We start from the raw sequence: 20,456 nt of genomic DNA, 5'->3' as shown, positions 1-20,456 counted from the left end.
CACCCCCGGAGAGGGGTCGGGGGGGCTTCTAGGGGACACTCAACCCAGGGCAGAGTTGGGGGGGTGGGGGCTGTAGGGCATTCATGGGGGGCACTGGGGTCCGGGGAGGGGTGGCGGGGGCCTGGATCAGGCCCTGGGGAGGGCTGGGGCTGGGGGGATGCGCTGAATCGTGATAAACTCAAGTTTGTTGAAGGGGGAGCATCGCCAAGAGCAGGTGCTGCTGCACTGTGTGATGACAAAATGTTGACACAGTTTTATTTCCACTTCTACCTCCTACTGACCTGAGATTGTGTCTGGTCACAGCTCACACGCTCCCTGCGCTCTGCAGGTGCTGTTCCACCCCCCTGCTTCCCACGCTCACAACACGGCCTTCCCTAAGGTTGCCTCCTTTCTCCGCAATCATTCTTCTAAACCCAAAGCTCAGTTTGCGTTTTTGCTAACCACCAATTCTTAATTCCCACGTCTCCCCCTTCTTTGTTTTGTGGCTTTGTTTCCATGGCGATCATTGCAATCGGTCGCCGTTCAGCCTTCTGCACCCTGGACAGGAGGCTCCACGTGTGCTGCAGGATGGCAAATCCTGTAAAACAAATCAAACATCCCAGGCCTGCTGAAACCCACGTCCGTAGGTTCAGGCCTAGGGTTGAGCCAGGATAAACTTTCGCCTAACTCTTGTGATGTTACCGTGCGTTAGCTTCTGAATCTCAACCAATTCATGCTGTAATGAATTAAGTTGTTGCAGATTGCTAGAAAAGGCTCCTTGTAGATGCATCTTAACCCTCCCCCCTGTTGTGCCATCACCATGTCGTTATATTTTAGCGGGGTAATGCAGAGATTGCCCCCGTGTTCCCAATCACGGTGCAACGACAAACACGTGGACAGTGCGTTCTGCTCATCCCCGATCCAAGTCAAAGCAGCCTCCAGCGCCTCTCATCGAGTGAGTCCTCGTTGGTTTGTGTGATCCATCCTTCGGTGACGTTATTCATAGCCTGTGCCGCGTACGGGGTGTATAAGGGCCGTAGAGGCTGTGGCCGCAAGTCGAATTCTGTTGTTTTGCTGTAACTTGTTGTCTCAACAGCCTAACTGAGACAGTCCAGAGTCACCCTCCCAAGGGCGAGTAAGGTTGGCTGGTGGCCGTAATTCAGATCTATGTCTTAAAGGAAAAATTGCTGTAAGATTATAGCTAGATATATTGTAGAGAGACAACTTAATTAGTGAGGGTCTGTAATGGCGATCTGATAGGGGCCTCTTTTCGTGCCTCTTTTCCAGCCAACAAAATACACAGATGAGTTGTACAGACCCATAAATTGGGCTGCTATTACTAAGGCTAAAACTTGTTCGGTTCAGTGTATAGTTCATGCGACTGCTTGAGAAAGGGAAATCCCGACCTCCACAGCGTGTCGTGCCACGGCTCGATGAGGGCCCGGGCAGTCCCCTGGCCCTCCGCTGAATCTTGCCGTGCGATGCCCCATTTACATCAACGTGGCTGCCATCACTGCTAAAACATCCTCGAGGCCCCCAACACCACACGCACTAACATTTAAAATACGTCCTGTACTCAAATGACACGGGGCCTGCTGGGGCCTAATCGCACCTTCGCCAAACTGCCCACTCTGGCGGACGGGGAAGTTCTGCGGGGGGTCAACCGTTACATTTCGTGTTCCGCGGTTCCCACCGCTCGTAGGGCTGTGATGTCACCGTGACCCTCGTCTCACAAATGGGTGCTGTTGTGGCTGCGGTGGCACACAGGCACCCCCTCTTGTTGACGTACACGCGGGGGGGCATCCGCATACGGTGTTATATTGGCAACGTTCAAACGATCCGACTGATTCTCCGTGTCTTGAGGAGGAAGCCAAGCCCCTCCAGCCCACGGTGTGTTGTTATTGGCTACTGGTACATCGGGATCCCACCAGCTTACTGGGGCAAAAAACAGTAAAAAAAAAAAAAAATGATGTGTGCCCAGCTGCTGCCGGCCAAACCAAAAATAACAGACCTGTACTTCCCGCTGAGTTGGTTGAAATAAGGACCAGAGAAGCAAGAAAGGTATTTTCTGGCGTTGGCATCGCTCTACCCGTGCCATCGTGTCTTCTGCTTTCTGTTGTAGTTGTTTTAGACTTCCCCCGGTGACAGCTGCCGTCGCCGAGTTCCTCAGGGCACGCAGCCTGCGCCCATCCCCGCATCCTCAGTGGAGGGGTCTGTGGTATCGGGTGGGAGGGTCGCTCCTTCCAGCTCACGATGTGTTTGACTTTCCTTGCTGGTGTCTACCGAGAACCTGTGGGCGATAAAACACAAGCATACCCCCACACCAGCACATCTACTGGTCCTCACCAGGTCGGCTCTCCTTCAGGATCCTTGTACGAGACCCACGGTTCAATTCTAGTCTGTTGTGGTGCTAAAATGACGTTCCGCTGCTGTCAGGGCAAAACAATTTCTGTTTTTAAAAATTAAGAGTATATGAAGCCATTTCCAGCTGATTATATGGTGTGTCTGGAGAATTCCCCCTTCTTTGTTTTGAAATCAAGGCTTTTAGCGTAGCATGTGCATGTTTGACTAGTGCCTGTCCCATGGGTTATGCGGAATCCCCGTCCTGTGCCGAATCCCCCATTGCTGCAAAAACAGTTGTATTTTTTGAGCTGTGTAGCTGCGCCTGTTATCGGTTTTAATTTCTTTCAGCACCCCCATGTTCACAAAACAGCTCAACCAATGACTCCGTATGTGTACGGCCTTTTCCCCAGAGGCCGCAGGGGCATTTATCACCCCAGAAAACACATCAACCGTTACGTGAACCCACCATAAGCGACCAAACGATGGTGTATGTGTTACGTCTGCCAGATCTCCGTGGCTCCCAGGCCTCTGGGATTCACCACATTGGCAGAGGGGTACCCCCGCTCTGCTGGCAGTCCGGGCAAGCTTGGACGATGTCCAAAGCCTGTGGTTCAGCGAGGTCAAATGTTTTCTGCAGACTCTGTGCATTTTGGTGGAAAAACTCGTGAGAAGCCTGAGCTTTTTGAAAGGTTAACGTGGCTGCTACATGCGCATCTGCCCGGGCGTTCCCTTCCATCAGCGGTCCAGGCAAATCAGCGTGTGACCAAACAGGGATGATATTGGGCAAATCTGGGTGACTGAATATGCTCGTCAATCAGCACTTGCAATGCTAAAAACAGACACAACAGTTTCCTGTCATCGATTTCTTTTGCTAACGCCATCTCGAGTCACTGACCCTAACTATGTCCACCAGGTTAGTGACCATATTTCCTGCTCGGAGAGGTTGGCAGGGTCGGGAGCTGCTCGTATTTCAGTTCTCTGGGTGGAACCCTCTCGATAACTCGCCCAAGGCTGCCACCTTCCGTCGTGTTTCCCTGCAGTGCCTGCCCTGCCAGCCTCGCCAGAGCCGTCTAAAAAACCAGTAACGCCGCGGGAAGTGGGGTATGGCTGATCTGTACCATTTTAAGCAGTAAAATCAGTATGTTTTGTAATAGCCTGTTTGCTGGTAACGTCAAAGATATTTCACCTGTAAAGCCCACAAAGGCTGAAAGGTGACCGATCGCAGAAGCAGAGAGTTAAGCTGTTCTTTAGCACGTGTATGACCTGCGGGTCAAGCCCTGTCAGCGCCTGACATGGCTCTCGCCCTTTCTTCACCAGGGTGACACTGATCCACAAACAGCCTTGTTGTTTTTTCCGGTAAAAAAAATCTGCTCCAAATATAATAATTCAGGTGCCAACTGACCAATAAGAGCCGAGGGCTAAGGGGCAGTAGGATACACAACAACCCAACAGCCCCACTGACTAGAACTGTTCGATACGCTCCCACGCCGTTATCGCTCCTCACCTCGGGGCTTATTTGATGTTAAATCTGCGTCTCCCTTCAACAAATAAAAAAGATTTTTTTACTCGTTGGGGAGCTATACCAGGGTGTTGCGCTCAACGGTTTCTGGAGGTCACTCAATGTCGTGCCTTCTGTATTAAGGCCTTTGCGGCCTGACAGTGTCTGTCCCGGGTGTTCCAGGTTCTACTTGTGTCTTTTGGGGGGAAATCTGCAGCCCTGACTGAAGAAGCCGGTTTCACAGGTGCTGATACCCCTTCCGTAAAGCTTCCTGCTCCCTTGCCGCTAACAGAATGTCATCCATGTAATGGAAAATCCATATATTGGGTGTCGTTGCCTGGGCGGCCCGCGCTGGGTGGCCATCGTGCTGACAATAGTAGTTCTGGTTTTCATCCCTTGCGGTGACACTTTCCATTGCTGGCGTCTCATGGGCTGTGCGTTATTTATTGCAGGTACTGAAAAGGCAAATTTACCCCTATCATTTGGCTGTAGTGGGATTGTAAAGAAACAATCTTGAGGATCTATTACAATTTAAAACCAGTTCTGAGGTGTCACGGTAGGGTCTGGCACACCTGCCTGTAAAGCTCCCACAGGTTCCATTACTTTGTTTATTGCCCTGAGGTCCTGCAAAAGTCGCCACTTCCCACTTTTTTTTTTTTGTATTACAAAAATAAGTGTGTTCCACAGGTATCAGAGGGTTCAATGTGTCCTGCTTCTAGCTGTTCTTGAACTAAGCATTGGGCATGGTGTAATTTCTCCCCTTTTAGGGGCTGCTGATCGACCCACACCAGCTTTTGTACTTTGTAGGCAGGCCATCCGGACCGTGGTCCCTTGCCAGAAGGCTGGATCTGCATGGTCACATCCCATTGTTCCAACAGTCTCTCCCCCACAGATTCAAGGGACAATCCATCCCACACGGCTGCACCCCTCCTCTCCGTCCATCCGGACCCTCACTGGGCAGGACCCTCTCACTCTTGTGGGGCAGATGTGCCGCCTATGCCGGTAACCAGGAGTGGGACATCTTGCTGTTCCCAATCGGGTGGCCAGTCACGTTGTGTGATAATAGAAACATCTGCTCCTGTGTCTGTAAGACCTTCAAAAGTTCTGCCCTGAATTTTTATTGCCACAATGAGTTTATTTGTCTGAATTGCAGTGGCCCATAGAACGTTTTTAACTCCTGTGCCACTGAAGCCAGCACTGCCCGGGGTGCCCAGTACAGCAATATCACAAGCTGAGCAATTTTTGTTCCTGGGGAAAGTATATAAACCCCTGATGTCTGCAACATTACTTTTATCTCACCCTGATAGTCTGCGTCAATTATCCCAGGAATTACCCTCAGTCCTTGCACGGACATGCTGGATCGACCCAAAACTAAACCCACCGTTCCTGAGGGTAATGGCCCACAGGCTCGGGTTGAAGCCAGGTACGTTAGGTCTGGCTCTGTAAGGATCAGTTCTGTGGTAATGACGAGGTCCGGCCCTGCGCTGCCGCCTGTTGCTGTGTGGAGCTGGTGAACCCTTCGGCCTGGCTGTGGAATACTTGGGTTTGCTCCGAGGGGCCTCGCGCCCTCCTCCCGTTTCCCGAAAGAGACACACCATTCTTGTCAAATTTTGACCGACATTGATTAGCCCAGTGAAATCCTTTCCCACACCTGGGACAAGGTTTAGGTGGCGATAGGCTTTGCCCCTTTCCGTGTTTACAATCTTTATTAAAACGCCCAGGCTTTCCACATGAGAAGCAAGTTCCCCTGGGTGACACTTTATTTCTTCCTTGCACTACTGATGAGGCTGCGGCGAGGAGCTGCACCTCGTGGCCCTCAGTATTTACATTTTGGCAACTTTCAGATATTCACCAAGCTCCTGGGTTTTTCTCCTGGAGCAGTACAAGCACCACTTGGCAGTCAGTATTAGCACTGTGATAGGCCTGCTGTGATATCAGGGCTTTGGCTGCCCCAGGGTTATCCACCTGACTGGAGATCGCCGCCTGTAAACGATCTACAAATTGCCAATGTGGCTCCTGAGGCCTTGTTGGATGGTCACAAATTCCGCGTTCCCCAGCAGGCACCTTTTTCCACGCTATTACAGCAGCTCAGGAGCCCTGGGTACACAAGTTCTGATCCTGCTGGGTCCATATACTGCCCTTGGCCCACCAGCATCTCACAGCCTGTCGGCGTTACCGTCAGCCGATTTTTCCACGGCTTGCTGAGCGCAGAGATGTGCGTACTCGGTTTTCCAGATGGAATTCTGTGCCGGCGTTAATACCGTTTTTATAAGTGCCAGCCAATCCCAAGGGACCAGTTGATACCCATGAGAGATTCCTTCCAATAGACCTGGTGTAAATGGGCTTCGAAGCCCCTTCTCATTGATGCTTTTCCATAGTTTGTTAAAAACCAGGTATGGGAGTGACTCACGCTGCGGCTGCTGCTTGGGTCTTGAGGTTACTGCAAACGCCACAGTGCCCCCGGTATTTAGTGCCTCCCTAAGACATGTCTCTAGCCTCGACCCTTTTCCCTGAATCTCTAAGTCACGTAGATCAATCACCATGTAAACAAGACAGGGGCAGGAACTGCAAACCCCAGCTCTTTTTTTGTTTTAACCTCCTGTCCAACTTTCCACCACAATGTTAAATCAAAACTTCCCTCTGCCGGGACCCACGTACACCACCTCAAGACACAGCGCGCTAACTCACGCCGTTGGCTGTCACCGAGCTCTGGGCGCCTTCAACAGCTGCTTGAAAACTTGCACGTACGGCTTTTGTTCCTTGGAAAGCCCTGACCCCGCGATTTAAGAGAAAAAAGAGAAAGGAAACCCCTTCTGTTCTCCCGTCCGCCGCAGCCTCCCCCCGCCGGGCGCTGCTGCCCGCTCCTCCTCGGCGCACACACACGCCGCTGCCTCCCTCGGTTCCTCACCCGGGGCACCGCTCGCCGCTCTCAGACCAGCCGGGATTGGGGCGACGCGCTGAATCGGGACAAACTCCCTCAAGTTTGTAGCAGGGGGAGCGTCGCCGAGAGCAGGTGCTGCTGCTCCCAGCTGAGGACAAAATGGTGACACAGTTTCATTTCTTCTACATCCAGCTGACCTGAGATCGGGTCTGATCACTGCTCACCGTGCGCTCTGCAGGCGGCTGTAACAGGAACAAGCTTTTAGAAGACTTTTTATTAGGATGTTATTGTATGTACAGAATAACAGCAGGAATAATTGATCAATAGATATTGTCTTATAGGTTTAATTAATGGGATACGGGTGCTCTAAGAACAACACTGACAGTTCAATGCAAATCCTGCTCATTTGTGCCCTGTACAGCCCTTCATCACGGCTGGCTTAAAACCCAGCCAAGCTGAATTAACAAAAATCGAGCTTAGGGACGTTTTAGACATAAAGATAAGAAATAAGTGATTAATCTGGAGTAAGCAATTTAGAAAGGCTGGGTAATTAAGAGTTAGGCATAGACTAAGCATATGTTAAAGTTAGGCATAGACTAAGTATATGTTAAGGAGAACATCCTGAGATTTTTTTCGGAAGTCTGAAGGTGAATTATGATGATTAAGCAGCGCAGTAACCGTGATGGCCGGCACCGGCATCAGCGAGCAGCGGCGTCAGAACGGCGAGAACCAGCTGAAGCTGGGGAATAAAATGGACTTTTGAAAGTGATGAATGAAGAGCTGAGAATTCGCGGGAAAACACCGAAGACTTTTGCACTGCAGGACGTTCTGTGGGCTCACACAGAAACCCCCGTCACCCACTGGGGGGGGAGTTGCTCTGTGTGTGTCCCTCCGCGGGCCGCCCGCCCGGCACGGGCCGCCCCGCGCTCGCCCCGGCCCCGCCCCTTCCGGTTCCCGGCCCCCGCCCCTTCCGCCTCCCGGCCCCGCCCCTTCCGCCTCCCGGCCCCGCCGTGCCGCAGCCGCGGGGCATTGTGGGGCGGCGAGATGGCGGCGCTCAGCGCGGGACGGGCGGCCGCGGGGGTGAGAGGGGGGGTCGGGGGTGGGTTCTGGGGTGGGGGGGTACGGGCTGGGGGTGAGGGTCGGTCTGGGGTGGGGGCGCTCAGCCTGTGGGGTGTGCGGGCCGGGGGTGAGGGTTGGTCTGGATGGGGCGGGGGGTCTGTGGGGGGGGCAAGGTCTGAGCTCCAGGGGTGAGGGGTCCGCCTGGCTCGGGGGGTTCAGTCCGGGCTGTGGGGGTCAGGCTGGGACAGGGCTGAGGGGTGCTCAGGCTTGGGGCGGTGGGCCGGGCTGGGCTGGGGGGGGCAGCTTGAGGTGAGAGGAATATGCGGAGGGTTGGGGGGGGTCAGCCCAGACCAACGGGTGGGGGGCAGACCCAGGCTGGGGCGTCTCACCTCCCCCCTGCCTCCGCCCCAGGGTCTCCTGCGTGCCCAGAGCCTCGGGATGTGGAGGGGCCTGCGTGCCTCCGCCGCCCTCCCGCAGATCCCGCGGGCAAAGGTGAGCGCGGGGGTCCCCGAGCCCCGGGGCGGGGTGTCCCCCTGCCCCCAGACCCACCCTGAGCGCTCCCCAGCACTCCCTGCCGAGGCGCGGGGCTGCCGTGGGGAGCAGGGGAACGGGGCAGAGCGAGGGGTGGGCAGCGGCGGTCCCGGGGTGGGGGAGACACTCCCGAGCAGGCTCCGCTTGGTGGAAGCAGCTTTTCTTATGTGCTCCGGTCCCGCTCCCTCCTTCGCCGGCAGCTCCTCTCTGGCTCAGCTGGGCCCGCAGGCAGGGGCTGCGGGCAGGATTGGGCAGGGGCTGCGGGCAGGGTCGCCACGGCAAGCGTTTTTCTGCTGGTACAGCTAAAGCCAGCATGCGGCACTGAGTGCGGTAGCAAAAATCCTTTTGCTCCTGTCCTTGGCATTTAATCCTAAACTTACTGTAGGTACCTGTGGTAACGTAAATAATACAGGAAATTACATAATAATGGTTAGAGATGTAAGAGCGAGCGGTAGCTTAGCACGCGCAAGCATTGTTCACACTCGGGAAACAGGAGTTGTGGTGGAGAGATGAGTTGTTTTCTGCAGAACTAAGGGTGGAGGAAACAACCCCAGTGCCGGGTAATGAACTGACGCCGCGTCGGTCGCCCTGGAGCTGCCGGGATGGCACGTCCCCGTCTGGAAGCGGAGCTGCCCTCCGTTATTATTTAAGGCGCAAAGGGAAGGGCTCAGCCCTGGGACTGGCCTGACCTTGAGCTGGGGCCCGTCTGCTTCTTGAAATTTAGGTAGGCGAGGTTTTGTGCCTTGGGACTTGATTCTGATATGTTTTAAAAGTCAAAAGAAAAGATTACCTCGTCTTTCTTTGCCCACTTCTTCTTTCATTTTGCCTTTCTGTGATCGCCGTTTGCCTACGCTTACATCGCTGCCACACGTGCGTTTCCTTGGCACGTGGCGTTGCTGCTTGTTTACTCCTCTTGTCCAATTACACTGTTGGGTGCGGTTCTTGCCTCTGGCTGGGCCTAGTCCTGAGGCTGGGTCTGTGAAATCTCATGCCTGGAGGTCAGCTCTGTACGGGGAATCACTGCTAAAGAAGGTGGAGATTAGCGAAAGGGCTGGGTCAAAACAGGAGGCAGCTACGGTGGGGGGGCAGGCAGCATTGATTTGGAGGTGGATCGCCTGTGGAACGCCTCAAGAATCATCTTTGAGACTGATTTTAGTGTTTATGACCCCCAAAAAAAAGCATGAACATGACAGACAACATGAATACAACAGGAAGACGAGACTCACACAGGAAGGCTTGGGAGATCCTGAGGACATGAAATAGGAATTAAGGAACATTTAATAACATTTAATAACACGAGATCGTGCTCTCAGCTTGCGTAAGAAGGATTTTTGCTGTATGGAGGGAGAGATGGTTCCTGGAAGCGCTGTAGGAGGAAAAGGTCTTCAGGTTGCCAGTGGATCACTGTCTGTGCGGTGCAGCGTCTTCATAACGACACAGGAGCAGCAGCTCTTTATGTTAAAGCTCACTGTCAGTGCTGCAGTAAATTTTTGTTCCCAAGAACTGTGCTACGGGTGCAGAGACTCTTCACGTTCCTCTGGTTGGCTGCCTGCGGGTGAGGGGTCCCGTCGGGGCTGGGCTCTGGGGTGCAGCGGAAGGTCTGACTCCGCTTTGCTTCCTGTGCAGTCAGAAAATGCCAAGTCCGAGGGCACGTTCCAGGTGACGATGCTGCCTGGGGACGGGGTGGGCCCCGAGCTCATGCACGCCGTCAAGGAGGTGTTCAAGGTAACGGCCCCTCGCGGGACGGGGGGGACGGGGCAGGGGGGAGCAGCAGCTGCTGGTCCAGAGGCCCTCCAGGACCAACCTGCCTGTCTCCTCTGGAGCCAGTTGTGAGAGCCCTGGGATTCCACCCTTTCCATAAATAGAATCCTAGAACGGTTTGGGTGGGAAGGGACCTTAAAGCCCATCCAGTCCCACCCCCCTGTCATGGGGGCACCTTCCACTAGCCCAGGTTGCCCAAAGCCCCGTCCAGCCTGGCCTTGAACCCTTCCAGGGAGGGGGCAGCCACAGCTTCTCTGGGCAGCCTGTGCCAGGGCCTCACCACCCTCACAGGGAAGAGTTTCTTCCTTAGATCTCATCTAAATCTCCCCTCTGACAGTTTAAAACTGTTACCCCTCATCCTATCCCTCCCCCCTGATCAAGAGTCCCTCCCCCCTTTCCTGTAGCCCCTTTCAGTCCTGGGAGGCCGCTCTAAGGTCTCCCTGGAGCCTCCTCTCCTCCAGCTGAACCCCCCCAACTCTCTCAGCCTGTCCTCACAGGGGAGGTGCTCCAGCCCCCTGAGCATCCTCATGGCCTCCTCCAGACCCAGTGCTGTCGACGAACTTGCCGAGGGTGCCCTCAGTCCCGCTGTCGCTGTGGGACCGTGTCCCGGAGCCGGCGTCTGGGTCTGTCTCGCTCGTCCCTTCCCCCTGTGCTGGGGCCGCTGGGGACGGGGAGGACACAGACCATCCTTGCTGCTCCCGTCGGGAGCGTGGCCGCAGGGCTGTTGTTGTCCAGCTGTCCAGAACCTTTTGTGTCCTTCTGACCCTCCTACCCTGTGCTGCGCCCCGCTCGTGGGCAGTGGTGTCAGAACTTGGGGGGCAAGTCAGGAGTTAACGGTTCTGGCTTCTCACACGCGAGCTCTGTCACATCAGAGGCAGCAAATGGGGGGGGTTGTCTGCCACGACACCGGTTACACAGCTGAAACTATAATTGCAGTAAGGAAGGGGAGTCCTGGGGTTAAAGGTGACAGAAAACGTCATTTGGAGGGAACTGAAGTGACCCCGAGGTCCAGGTTCAGCATTTCACCAGCCCAGTTCCCCCGTCTCGCTGTGCGGGCAGTCTGGCTGGTCCCGGGCGTCGCGTCCGAGCCCCCCGTCCCGTAACGTGTAACATCACTCCCCTGCCGGGTCTGTCTCTGCGTCTCTCACCCAGGCTGCCAGCGTCCCTGTGGTCTTTGACGAGCATCACCTGAGCGAGGTGCAGAACATGGCGTCGGAAGAAAAACTGGATCAGGTCGTTGATTCCATGAAGGAAAGTAAAGTCGCCCTTATAGGTGAGGACTGGCGTGGGGGTCTGGCCTGCTCTGCCTGCAGGGAAGCTGCTGTAGCTCAGGCGCCGTGAGGTGCTTCGGAGGGCAGGAGTTTCTGTGGTTAGGCCCTGGAGAAGGAATCGCGCTATCTTTAAGTTAATCAGCAAATTAGAGGTACTTCCCAACCTTCCCAAAGGGGAGGTCATACCCAGCTTCTGCGTTTGGAACAAGATCCCCTCGTATGGCCCAAAGGGCCTCGGCAGGGTCCTGTAGTGAGAGATCAGTCTCCACGCTGGGCTGAGGTTCTGCTGAAGTGCCCCCTCCCCCAGCCCCTTTCTGCCCCCTCCCCCAGCCCCTTCTGCCCCGCACGGGGGTTCAGGCAACGTCCGTAGCAGCTGTCAGCATGCTCCATGCTCCGTGTCCTTACTCCTTCTCCGTGTCCCCATGCAGGCAAGATCCACACCCCCATGGAGTACAAGGGCGAGCTGGCTTCTTACGACATGAGACTCAGGTGAGCTCCTTCCCCCGCTCGGCTGCCGTGTCCGTCGCTGGGAGAACATCTTGTGTTTGGTCGCGGGGTTCTGCGGGGCCCAAAGGAAGCGAGTCTGGGCCAGATGGGGAGTGAATGTGTTATCGGGAAGTGAAAACTCTGACTCTGCCGCTGCTTCTCTCGCAGGCGCAAATTAGACTTGTTTGCAAACGTCGTCCATGTGAAGAGCTTGCCGGGCTATAAAACGCGCCACAACAACTTGGACCTGGTGATCATTCGCGAGCAGACGGAGGGGGAGTACAGCTCTCTGGAGCACGAGGTGCGGGAGCGTCCCTGCGGTGGGGGGGGGGCATTGCTGGAGGAGGGGACCCTGCCCCGGGGCGTCGGGCTTGCTCCTGCTTTCCATACCAGAGCTGAGGGGCTGCGGGGCAGCAGGGCAGGACCCGTGATGGAAAAAAACCTGACAGGAGGGTGCAGAGAGGGGGGATGAGTCTCTTGAGCCAAGGAACCAGCGGCAGGCCAAGAGGGAATGGCCTCAAGCTGCGCCAGGGCAGGGTCAGACTGGCTCTTAGGAAGGATTTCTTTGCAGAAGGGGTTGTTGGGCGTTGGAATGGGCTGCCCAGGGCAGGGGGGGAGTCCCCATCCCTGGAGGGGTTGAAGAGTCGGGTTGACCCAGCGCTGGTACGATTAGATACGCAATATATGATATGATCAGAGATACAAGCAAAAAAATGAATAAAAAGCAAAAACTTTGTGGCTATAGAAGCTTCTTTGTTTAAAAAGTAGTTAAAGAACTGGAGGAAGATATTTCTGTGAATGCTTTTTTTCCCTCTTTGGTCAAAATGTAACTTTTTACTCAAAAGGTTCTAATATACAGAGTTTTTGAGACTATTTTGTTCTTACCCTGTTTCCCTATTCAGAGTACACTAAGATGGCACTTAGGGGCACGGTTTAGTGGTGGACTTGGCAGTGTTAGGTTAACAGTTGGACTCGATGATCTTAAAGGTCTTTTCCAACCTAAACGATTCTATGATTCTGTTCTGTGATTCTGTGAGGGATCTGGTGGAGTTGAGAACAGTCAGGGTTTGGGCTGGAGGATCTTCCAAGGGCTTTTCCAACCTGGATGATTCTGTGGAATTAGGAGAGTGTTTAGTGACAGGAATACTCACAGCCCCCGTGAGGATGGTGGGGGGCTGCAGGATGGAGAATGCTGGAAAAAAGGGACCCTGGGGGGGGTGACGCGGTCCCTGCCGCCATGGTGTGGGTTGGTGAGGCCGCGCGGTGCCTGCGGCGGCCGCTGACGCTCCCTTCCCCGCGCAGAGCGCCAAGGGGGTCATCGAGTGCCTGAAGATCATCACCCGCGCCAAGTCCCAGCGCATCGCCAAGTTCGCCTTTGACTACGCCACCAAGAAAGGGCGCTCCAAGGTCACGGCCGTGCACAAAGCCAACATCATGTGAGTGCTGCAGGAGCGGGTTTGGAGCGTTACGCGGCCGCCGTCGCTTCTGGGACCTTGCGCTTGGGCTTTTGACCCCGAGCAGTGCCAGCCTGGTTCCAGCCAGGCCGGATTTTCCCTGGGAAGAGGGTTTTTTCCTCTCTCCGCTCTCGTCCCCAGCCTGAGGCCCAACAGCGGCATCCTGGGGGCTGGCAGCTGAGCAGGGGAGAAGCTCTGGCGCTGAAAGCTGAGCCATCATTGCTCCCCCTGGGCCCCGCCTGCTGCGGGGGGACGCCAGTTGCCATTGGGTCACCGGCTGCTGTGACATTTTCCCGGACCCATTAACGTGTTTCTTGTCTCGCAGGAAACTAGGCGACGGGCTCTTCCTGCAGTGCTGTGAAGAAGTGGCAGAACTGTACCCCAAGATCAAATTTGACACCATGATCATTGACAACTGCTGCATGCAGGTGAGAGGCTGTTCCCCGGCCCCACAGCCGTTCTGCCGAGCCAGAAAGGGCTGAAACCTGAAAAGCTGCTGCCGCTGGCCCGAGGTTTGCCCCTCACACGCGACAGGAGCCTTCTCCCTGCTCTGCTCCAGCCGCCAGCAGGAGCTGCGGGGGTTGAAGGTGGCAGCAGCGTTTAGAATTGTAGAATCACAGAGTTATTTAGCTTGGAAAAGACCTTTCGGGTCCTTGCGTCCAACCATTTTAATGTGGCGCTGCCAAATCCACCGCTAAACCCTGTCCCTGAGCACCATGTCCACAGCTTTAAATACCTCCAGGGGACGGCGACTCCAGCCCTTCCCTGGGCAGCCTGTTCCAGTGCTTGACAACCCTTTTGGGGGGAGAAATTTTCCCTAATATTCAACCTAAACCTCCCCTGGTGCAAACTAAGTCTCGTCTGGGCTTGCAAAACTCTGCCAGGTGCCAGGTCTGCGGCTCCTGTTTCGGCAGCGCTCCCCTGAGCCCAGCCTGGGGCTGTTTGCAGACATGGTGGGTTCTTATGTCCCCCCCATTCCCTTCGTGCAGCTGGTGCAGAACCCTTACCAGTTTGACGTCCTGGTCATGCCCAACCTCTACGGGAACATCATCGATAACCTGGCGGCCGGTCTGGTGGGCGGTGCTGGTGTGGTGCCCGGCGAGAGCTACAGCGCCGAGTACGCCGTGTTCGAGATGGTGAGGGGCCTCGGGGGCCGTTACCAGCACCCTGGGGATGGGCTGGGGGCGGTTTGCAGGGGCTGGGGGCAGTGGGAGAGGGTCCATCACTGTGGCTTTTTGTCCCGCAGGGCGCCCGCCACCCCTTCGCCCAGGCCGTGGGCAGGAACATCGCCAACCCCACGGCCATGCTGCTCTCGGCCGCCAACATGCTGCGGCACCTCAAGTAGGTGCCTCCGCCCGGGGGGGGTGTGGCCAGCTCTGTCCCGGCCCGCGGGGGCTGACCCGCCGCTCCTCTGCTCTCCCCAGCTTGGAATTCCACTCCAATTTGATCGCGGACGCGGTGAAGAAGGTGATCAAAGTGGGCAAAGTGAGTAATCGTGCGAGTGTTTGCGGGGGACGAGCTGCTCCGCGTCCTCCCCCACATACGAGCGCCCGGCTCCGGCCTCCTCCAGCTCGGAAAGCCGGGGGGGGTGCAGCGGGGGGTGTGGCCGGGGCTGCCCTCAGCCCCCCATGCTCCTCCCGGGGCTCGCTCCGGGCGCTGCTGGCTGGCCAGGGAAGGCCCCGGGGTGGCCAGTTCCTCGCAGGGTCTCCAGCCGGGGGCCTAGAGGGAAGCTGCTCTCCTCTCCCTTCCCGCAATCCTTTCACTCGGTTCATGATCACGTTTCTCCCTTGTTTCTCCCCCCAACCCCTTCCCTGTGTTGGATTTTTAGGTTCGGACACGGGACTTGGGCGGTTACTCCACCACTTCTGACTTCGTCAAGTCTGTGATTGACAACCTGCACCCCCACTATGGTTCCTAAGAACCCCGCTCGCCCCCGGGGCCGGCGCCCTGCAGCAGCTTCCCGTAGCTTACGGCCCAGCGGCGCGTCCTTCCCCCTCCCCGCCCGGCCCAGGGGCCCCGGGAGAGGAGGAGGAAGAGGAGGAGGAGGAGGGCAGCCCTCCCAGTTGCCCCCAGCAGGGATGGCTGGAGGCACTGAGGGGCCGGGGCAAGGCTCCCCGGGGCCACGCAGGGATGTCGGGGTGCAGGGGCTGTGCCCCCCACTCCACAGGCAGCTCGTAGGGCTGGGGGGGGGCTAGAGGAGCCTCCTCCTGCCCTTCCTCCTGCCCCGGCAGCTTTAGCAATAAAAAAACGGGGCCCACGTCCAGGAAGGTGCAGACGGTCCCTGTTCTGGCACGATCCTGGGGAGGAAGCCACGAGGCTTCGTCACCTCCAGGCCCCTGAAAACCAGGGTTTGGGGGGGGTGTCCGCTTCCCCCCCCAAATTTTATGACTGTTGTGAGAGCTGGGGGTTGCTGGGGAGCACAGGGCTGGGAGCTGAGGCCCCCCCCCATGCAGGGCAGCACCTCTGCTTGTCCCAGGATGGGCCCCACGGCTGCACCCCAAGCTCTTGGCACTGTGAGTCCTGGGGGGCTCCCTGGCCTCCCCCCGCCCCTCCCCGAGGCCCAGCTCTGCCCTGGCTGTGTGAGCAAGTGACTGGCAGGGGGTTTAACGCTGTGCTGTGTATTTGTCTTTGCAAATAAAAGGGTCCAATGCTTCCCCCTGCCCTGTCCAAGCCCTGCGGGGGGGGGGGGGGGCGGGGGGGGGAGGAGCACCTGGGCAGGTTTTGGGGGGCCAGAAGGCAGGTGGGCAGCAAGGAGGGGGCTGGGGCTGAGCCCCTCACCATCCCCTGCAGCCTACGTGAGCCCTGGGAACAGCTCTGCCTGGGGAAGTGGAGGGGGGGGGGCAGCGAAATCATCAATTCCCGTCCCCCTGCACCCCCCAAAACCTGCCTCATTCCTGGAGCCAGGGGGTGAGGCCTGTGCACACACCTGGGGGGGCATCACAGCTTGGGCCTCCCCCCCCGCTGAGGCACAGGGCCACCTTGGGGGTCCCCGCCATGCTGGGGGGCCCCCTCCCTCCCAGCTGACGCTCCCCTCTCCTTGCAGGTGCGCACGGCGGACATGGGGGGCTACGCCACATCCCTGGATTTCACCCAAGCCGTGATAGCTGCCCTGGACGCGTAGGGCCCCGCGCCTCCCGCCGGTAATTTATTGCTTCCTGCTAATGAATGCGGCCCCCGCAGCACGAGGGGGGTCGGCTCCCATCTCTGCCCCCGCCCCTTACCCAGCCGGAGCAGCAAAACAAAGACAGAAAAGGCTCGACCACCCCCTCAGCCCTTTATTGCGGTTCGGTCACCCCCGGGGGGGGGCTGGGGGTGGGGGTGGGTGACAGACCCCATGTGCCACCTGAGCCCCCTGCGAAGGGGCCACGCCGCTGTGCAAGGGCCAGCGAGGCTCAAACACAGCCCCGAGGGGCCAAAACACGGTTCACGTGGCCACCGCGATGCCAAACGCTGGTGGCCGAGCTGACCTGCTGCTAGTCCGTGAGTCCGTAGGCCGGAGCCCGGCCTGGCTCCAGCTCCGCAGCACTAGTCCTCCTCCTCTGAGTCCCTGGCCTTCTCCTTCTTCTTCTTCTTTTTCTTCTTCTTCTCCTCCTCCTCCTCGTTGTCAGCCTCTACCGTGAGTTTCCTTTTCTTCTTGGGCAAGGCCTCTTCCTCCAGCCCGTTCTCCACCGGCTCCGAGGCCTCCTCCAGCTCCTGCTCCGATTCGGCCTCCGCATCCTGCTGCTTCTTCTTCTTCTTCCTCTTCTTTTTGGGCTCCAGGTCGTTTTCCTGAGGGGAAGCCCAGGCTCAGCACAAGCCCCACACCCCACTTTTCCCTCCCCACTGCAGGGCTGGGCGCCAGGCCCCCCACCCCAGCCCCCTCCCTCACCTCCTCCTCCTCTGCGGCCGCAGCCAGCGCCTCCAGCCGCCGTTTCTCCCTCTTTTTCTTCTTCTTCTCCTTCTTCTCCTGCTTCCTCTTGACCTCAGCTACCACCTCGCTCGCCTAAAGGAAGGAGAGAGGCAGCTCCTCAGGGTGGGACATTCCCAACCCAGGACCCGTCCCTGCAGCCCCGGTCGGATCAGCCTCATTAAATCAGTTTGTTTTTCCCTCCACGGTGGGTCAGGGGGGGTTTGACATCACCTCCGACCACAGGGCCCTGCCCGCCGCCGCGCCGCAGCCTCACCTCCACCACCGCCTCCTTCATCACCTCCAGGTTCTTGCGGGGCGGTTCCCCCGTCTCATAGAAAGCCAAACGCTCCTCCACCTGCTCCCGCAGCTTGTCCCCGAAAACACTGGTGGGGACTTCTGCGGGGTGTGTGGGGGGCGGGGAAGGAAAAGAAAGAGCTCAGCACCCCCAAAATCCCTGCCCGCGCCCCACCCGGCCCCCCTGCCCCGCTCTGCTCAGCAAACAAGTGTCACCATTCACACAGTGAGATGCTGTTGACGAAAAATAAAATTCCCATCATGGCAGAAGCCCCCCCCGGGGTCGCATCCCCCCCCCGCCGCGGCCCCCACGCACCCGAGAAGCAGTCGATGCGCGAGGCGATGGTGCATTTGTTGGCCAAATAGCGGGAGATTCGCCCCTTGTTCTTGGCGGCCGCTCGCCCGATGAAGGTGGAGTGGAAGATGAGGCCATATTTGGGGGTGTTGCCTCGCGTCTTCAGAGCCCTGCAAGCGGCCGGCGGAGCTGTTGGGAGAAGGCCCCGGGCCGAGGGTCCCCCCCAAACCGGAGCTGTCTTCCCGCCCCCCAGCCCCGCTAACCTCTGGGGGTGCCCGGGGACGACCCAAAGCCACGGTGGTCGCTCAGAGGCTGGGGGTGGCTGATCACCCGCGGCCGGGGGAGCCCCGGCGCGTCACAGCCAGCGCAGCCCAGGGACCTGCCATCACCGCGACCACCCCGCGGCGGTACCTGAAAAGGGCTTTCTCGGCCCCCAGGATCTGCACCGTCGAGGCCGGGTACTTGGCCAGGTTCGTCAGGCTGCCGGCGTGGGAGATGAGGCGGGCGCCCACCTGTGGAGGAAGAGGATGGACGGGGGGTGGGTCACAGCTGCCCCCCGCCCCTGGGAGCCCCCGCACAGCCCCCCCCGGCCGGGGATCAGCAGTGAGAAGTGTCAGCAGCACGGCTCAGTGGATTGACAGATTCACTCCGACATCATCTCCGCGGCACAGGGTGGGGGGGCGGACGGGACCGGGGTCGCACACGCCAGCAACTCACCACCTCCCCGATGAGAGCCGAGAGGCTGGGCGCCACCTGGCTCATCTTGGAGCGCAAATATTCCTGCAGGCCCTTGCGGTACTCGGACAGCGAGATGACGCGGCTGGAGAAGCTCTCGATGTTGATGAGGTCGAGGGGGGAGATGTCCATCCCTGGAGAGACGAGGGGGGGTGAGCAGGCGGGACCCCTCTCGCCACCCTCCCTGGGAAGCGCAGAGCCACCCCCCTGCGTCCCTGCTCACCCATGGAGGAGCGAGAGGCCTCGAGGATGGCCTGAGCCTTGGCACCGTCCATGACGATCTCCTCCAGCCCCTCCAGGCTCTCCTCGCTCAGCTCCTTGCGGTTCCCGATGAACTTGGCCAGCCGGCAGTACGCGTAGTTCTCCGAAACGATCTTGATCAGCTCGGGGAAGTGGTACCCGTACCACTCACTGCGGGGAGGGCGTCAGTGCCGCGCCATGACCCGCCTCCCACTCCCACGTGTCCCCCCACCGGGCACGCACCGGCCGGGCACTGTCACCGCGGCCGGGACGGCTCCTTCGAGGCGCTTCTCTCCCTCCCCGTCCTGTGCAGGCGGCTGGAGCGGCAGCGGCCTGTGGTAAGCGTGGGGAGACGGACCCGCACCCCCCTCCCGGCCCGGGGACAGCCGGCTCACCGCACGCGCATGGAGAAGGTGTTGATGTCCTTGTCCAGCTGGTCCAGCAGGCTGATAGACTGGATGATCATGTTGTCCACGCGGTTGACGTTGAACTTCACCTTGGCCCGCGAGTAGCTGTGGCCGAGGCCCAGCTGCGCTTTGGAAGCCGACTGGGCGCTGAGGCCCTTCACCAGCGCGTGGAAGTGCAGGCGGATCCCTGCGGGGACCCAGCCGTCACCCGCGGCCCCGGGGGGGTCCCCGTGTGTGTGTCCCCACCCCCACCCCCGGGGCTCCCTCTCCGCCCCCGGACTCACCCCGCAGGATCTCGGCCACCACCCCCCCTGTCTGGCACTGGTACCCCAACTCCTCCAGGATGGCGGCTCCGATCTTGGGGTCGGCGACCCCCAGCAGCGCTTTTTTCTTCTTGGCCGGCATCGAGGTCTCCAGGAGGAGCCGCAGGTCCTCGTGGAGGATCCCTGCGGGAAACCACGGCGGGGGGGGGGGGGGTGTGTGTCAGCGGTGCCGGTGGCGGGGGACACCCCGCCCCCCCCGAGCGCCCCGCTCACCCTCAGACACGGCGTTGATGTTCTCCAGGGCGCTCTGGGCCGATCGGAAGGGGGCGAAGGCCACGAGCTTCACCACGTTGTGGAACTTGCCGAGGGTGAGGACGCTCTCCTCCACCTACGGGGCGACGGGGGGGCCCGGTGGGACGCGGCGGACACCGGCAGGCCCGGCCCGCCCGCCCCCCGCCGTTAGCCGGGCGCGGCCCGTACCTGCGGCAGCAGCAGCCCGATCTCCTCCACCTCCCGCACGGCGAACAGCGCGTACCCGGCGGCGTGTTCGAACAGGACGTGGAGCAGCACCTGGTACCGGGCACCGATCACCGGGGGCTCGGGGCCGCGCGCCCCGCTCCCACCCCGCGCTCCCCCCGGCCGGGGCTCTGCGGCGCCCCGAGCCCGCCCCCGACCCCCGCGGGCCCCGGCCCGGCCCGATGCGGGCGGATGCGGCCTGGCCGACACTCACCATCTTGCCGCCGCTGCTGCCGCCGCCGCCACCGCCCGGAAATGGCGGCCACCCGCAGGAAGCCCGCCCCCTCCACTCATCGACCAATCCGCGGCAGCACCTCCGCGCTCCGCGCCAATCAGCGCAGGCTGTCCTCGACGGACCCCCCTCCCCACCAATCAGCGAGAGAACGGGGCAGCCCCGCCTCCTTTTGCCTCCGCTACCAATCAGGCCCAGGAAAGGCCGCAGTGTCCCGCCTCTTCCTGTCCACCCGTCCAATCGGCGCCGCCCGCCCCTTCCCGCGCGGTTCGCGCTACCGCCTCCTCCCGCCCCCCGCGGCCGCACGTGGCTGAACCGCCCC

At 59.0% G+C, this 20,456-nt stretch overlaps 2 protein-coding genes and 2 non-coding genes across 6 annotated transcripts; 1 reads left to right on the top strand and 3 right to left on the bottom strand.

Annotated features, from left to right (window-relative positions):
* The first annotated feature begins 7,670 nt into the window (after positions 1 to 7,670).
* Positions 7,671 to 16,525, top strand: IDH3B (isocitrate dehydrogenase (NAD(+)) 3 non-catalytic subunit beta). 2 transcript variants are annotated; one of them, XM_074865360.1, is made up of 12 exons: positions 7,671 to 7,781; positions 8,172 to 8,252; positions 9,918 to 10,016; positions 11,205 to 11,325; positions 11,752 to 11,812; positions 11,978 to 12,110; positions 13,112 to 13,245; positions 13,589 to 13,691; positions 14,253 to 14,399; positions 14,510 to 14,604; positions 14,688 to 14,748; positions 16,307 to 16,525. In XM_074865360.1, exons 1-12 carry the CDS (start codon positions 7,746 to 7,748, stop codon positions 16,382 to 16,384), a joined length of 1,149 nt encoding a protein of 382 aa, XP_074721461.1. In that variant the 5' UTR covers positions 7,671 to 7,745; the 3' UTR covers positions 16,385 to 16,525. The 2 variants fall into 2 exon arrangements, with proteins under 2 accessions (XP_074721461.1, XP_074721460.1); XM_074865359.1 differs by lacking the exon at positions 16,307 to 16,525 and adding an exon at positions 15,092 to 15,916.
* NOP56 (NOP56 ribonucleoprotein) lies at positions 16,519 to 20,215 on the bottom strand. 2 transcript variants are annotated; one of them, XM_074865358.1, is made up of 12 exons: positions 20,117 to 20,215; positions 19,867 to 19,956; positions 19,660 to 19,774; positions 19,408 to 19,569; positions 19,112 to 19,310; positions 18,700 to 18,887; positions 18,459 to 18,610; positions 18,153 to 18,253; positions 17,763 to 17,911; positions 17,427 to 17,548; positions 17,132 to 17,245; positions 16,519 to 17,031 (listed from the first exon to the last, which is right to left on the bottom strand). In XM_074865358.1, exons 1-12 carry the CDS (start codon positions 20,117 to 20,119, stop codon positions 16,789 to 16,791), a joined length of 1,638 nt encoding a protein of 545 aa, XP_074721459.1. In that variant the 5' UTR covers positions 20,120 to 20,215; the 3' UTR covers positions 16,519 to 16,788. The 2 variants fall into 2 exon arrangements, with proteins under 2 accessions (XP_074721459.1, XP_074721458.1); XM_074865357.1 differs by having other exon boundaries at positions 20,111 to 20,134.
* On the bottom strand, positions 17,319 to 17,388 carry LOC141943646 (small nucleolar RNA SNORD57). The gene has a single exon (XR_012629027.1). It is a non-coding gene; the product is annotated as a small nucleolar RNA SNORD57 (small nucleolar RNA).
* Positions 17,641 to 17,714, bottom strand: LOC141943633 (small nucleolar RNA SNORD56). The gene has a single exon (XR_012629015.1). It is a non-coding gene; the product is annotated as a small nucleolar RNA SNORD56 (small nucleolar RNA).
* Positions 20,216 to 20,456: the final 241 nt, after the last annotated feature.

The sequence above is a fragment of the Strix uralensis genome, chromosome 4, assembly GCF_047716275.1.
Source record: "Strix uralensis isolate ZFMK-TIS-50842 chromosome 4, bStrUra1, whole genome shotgun sequence".
NCBI classification, from domain to species: domain Eukaryota; kingdom Metazoa; phylum Chordata; class Aves; order Strigiformes; family Strigidae; genus Strix; species Strix uralensis.
The sequence above is the reverse complement of the archived record's forward strand: the minus strand, read 5'-3'. Positions and strand labels throughout refer to the sequence as shown.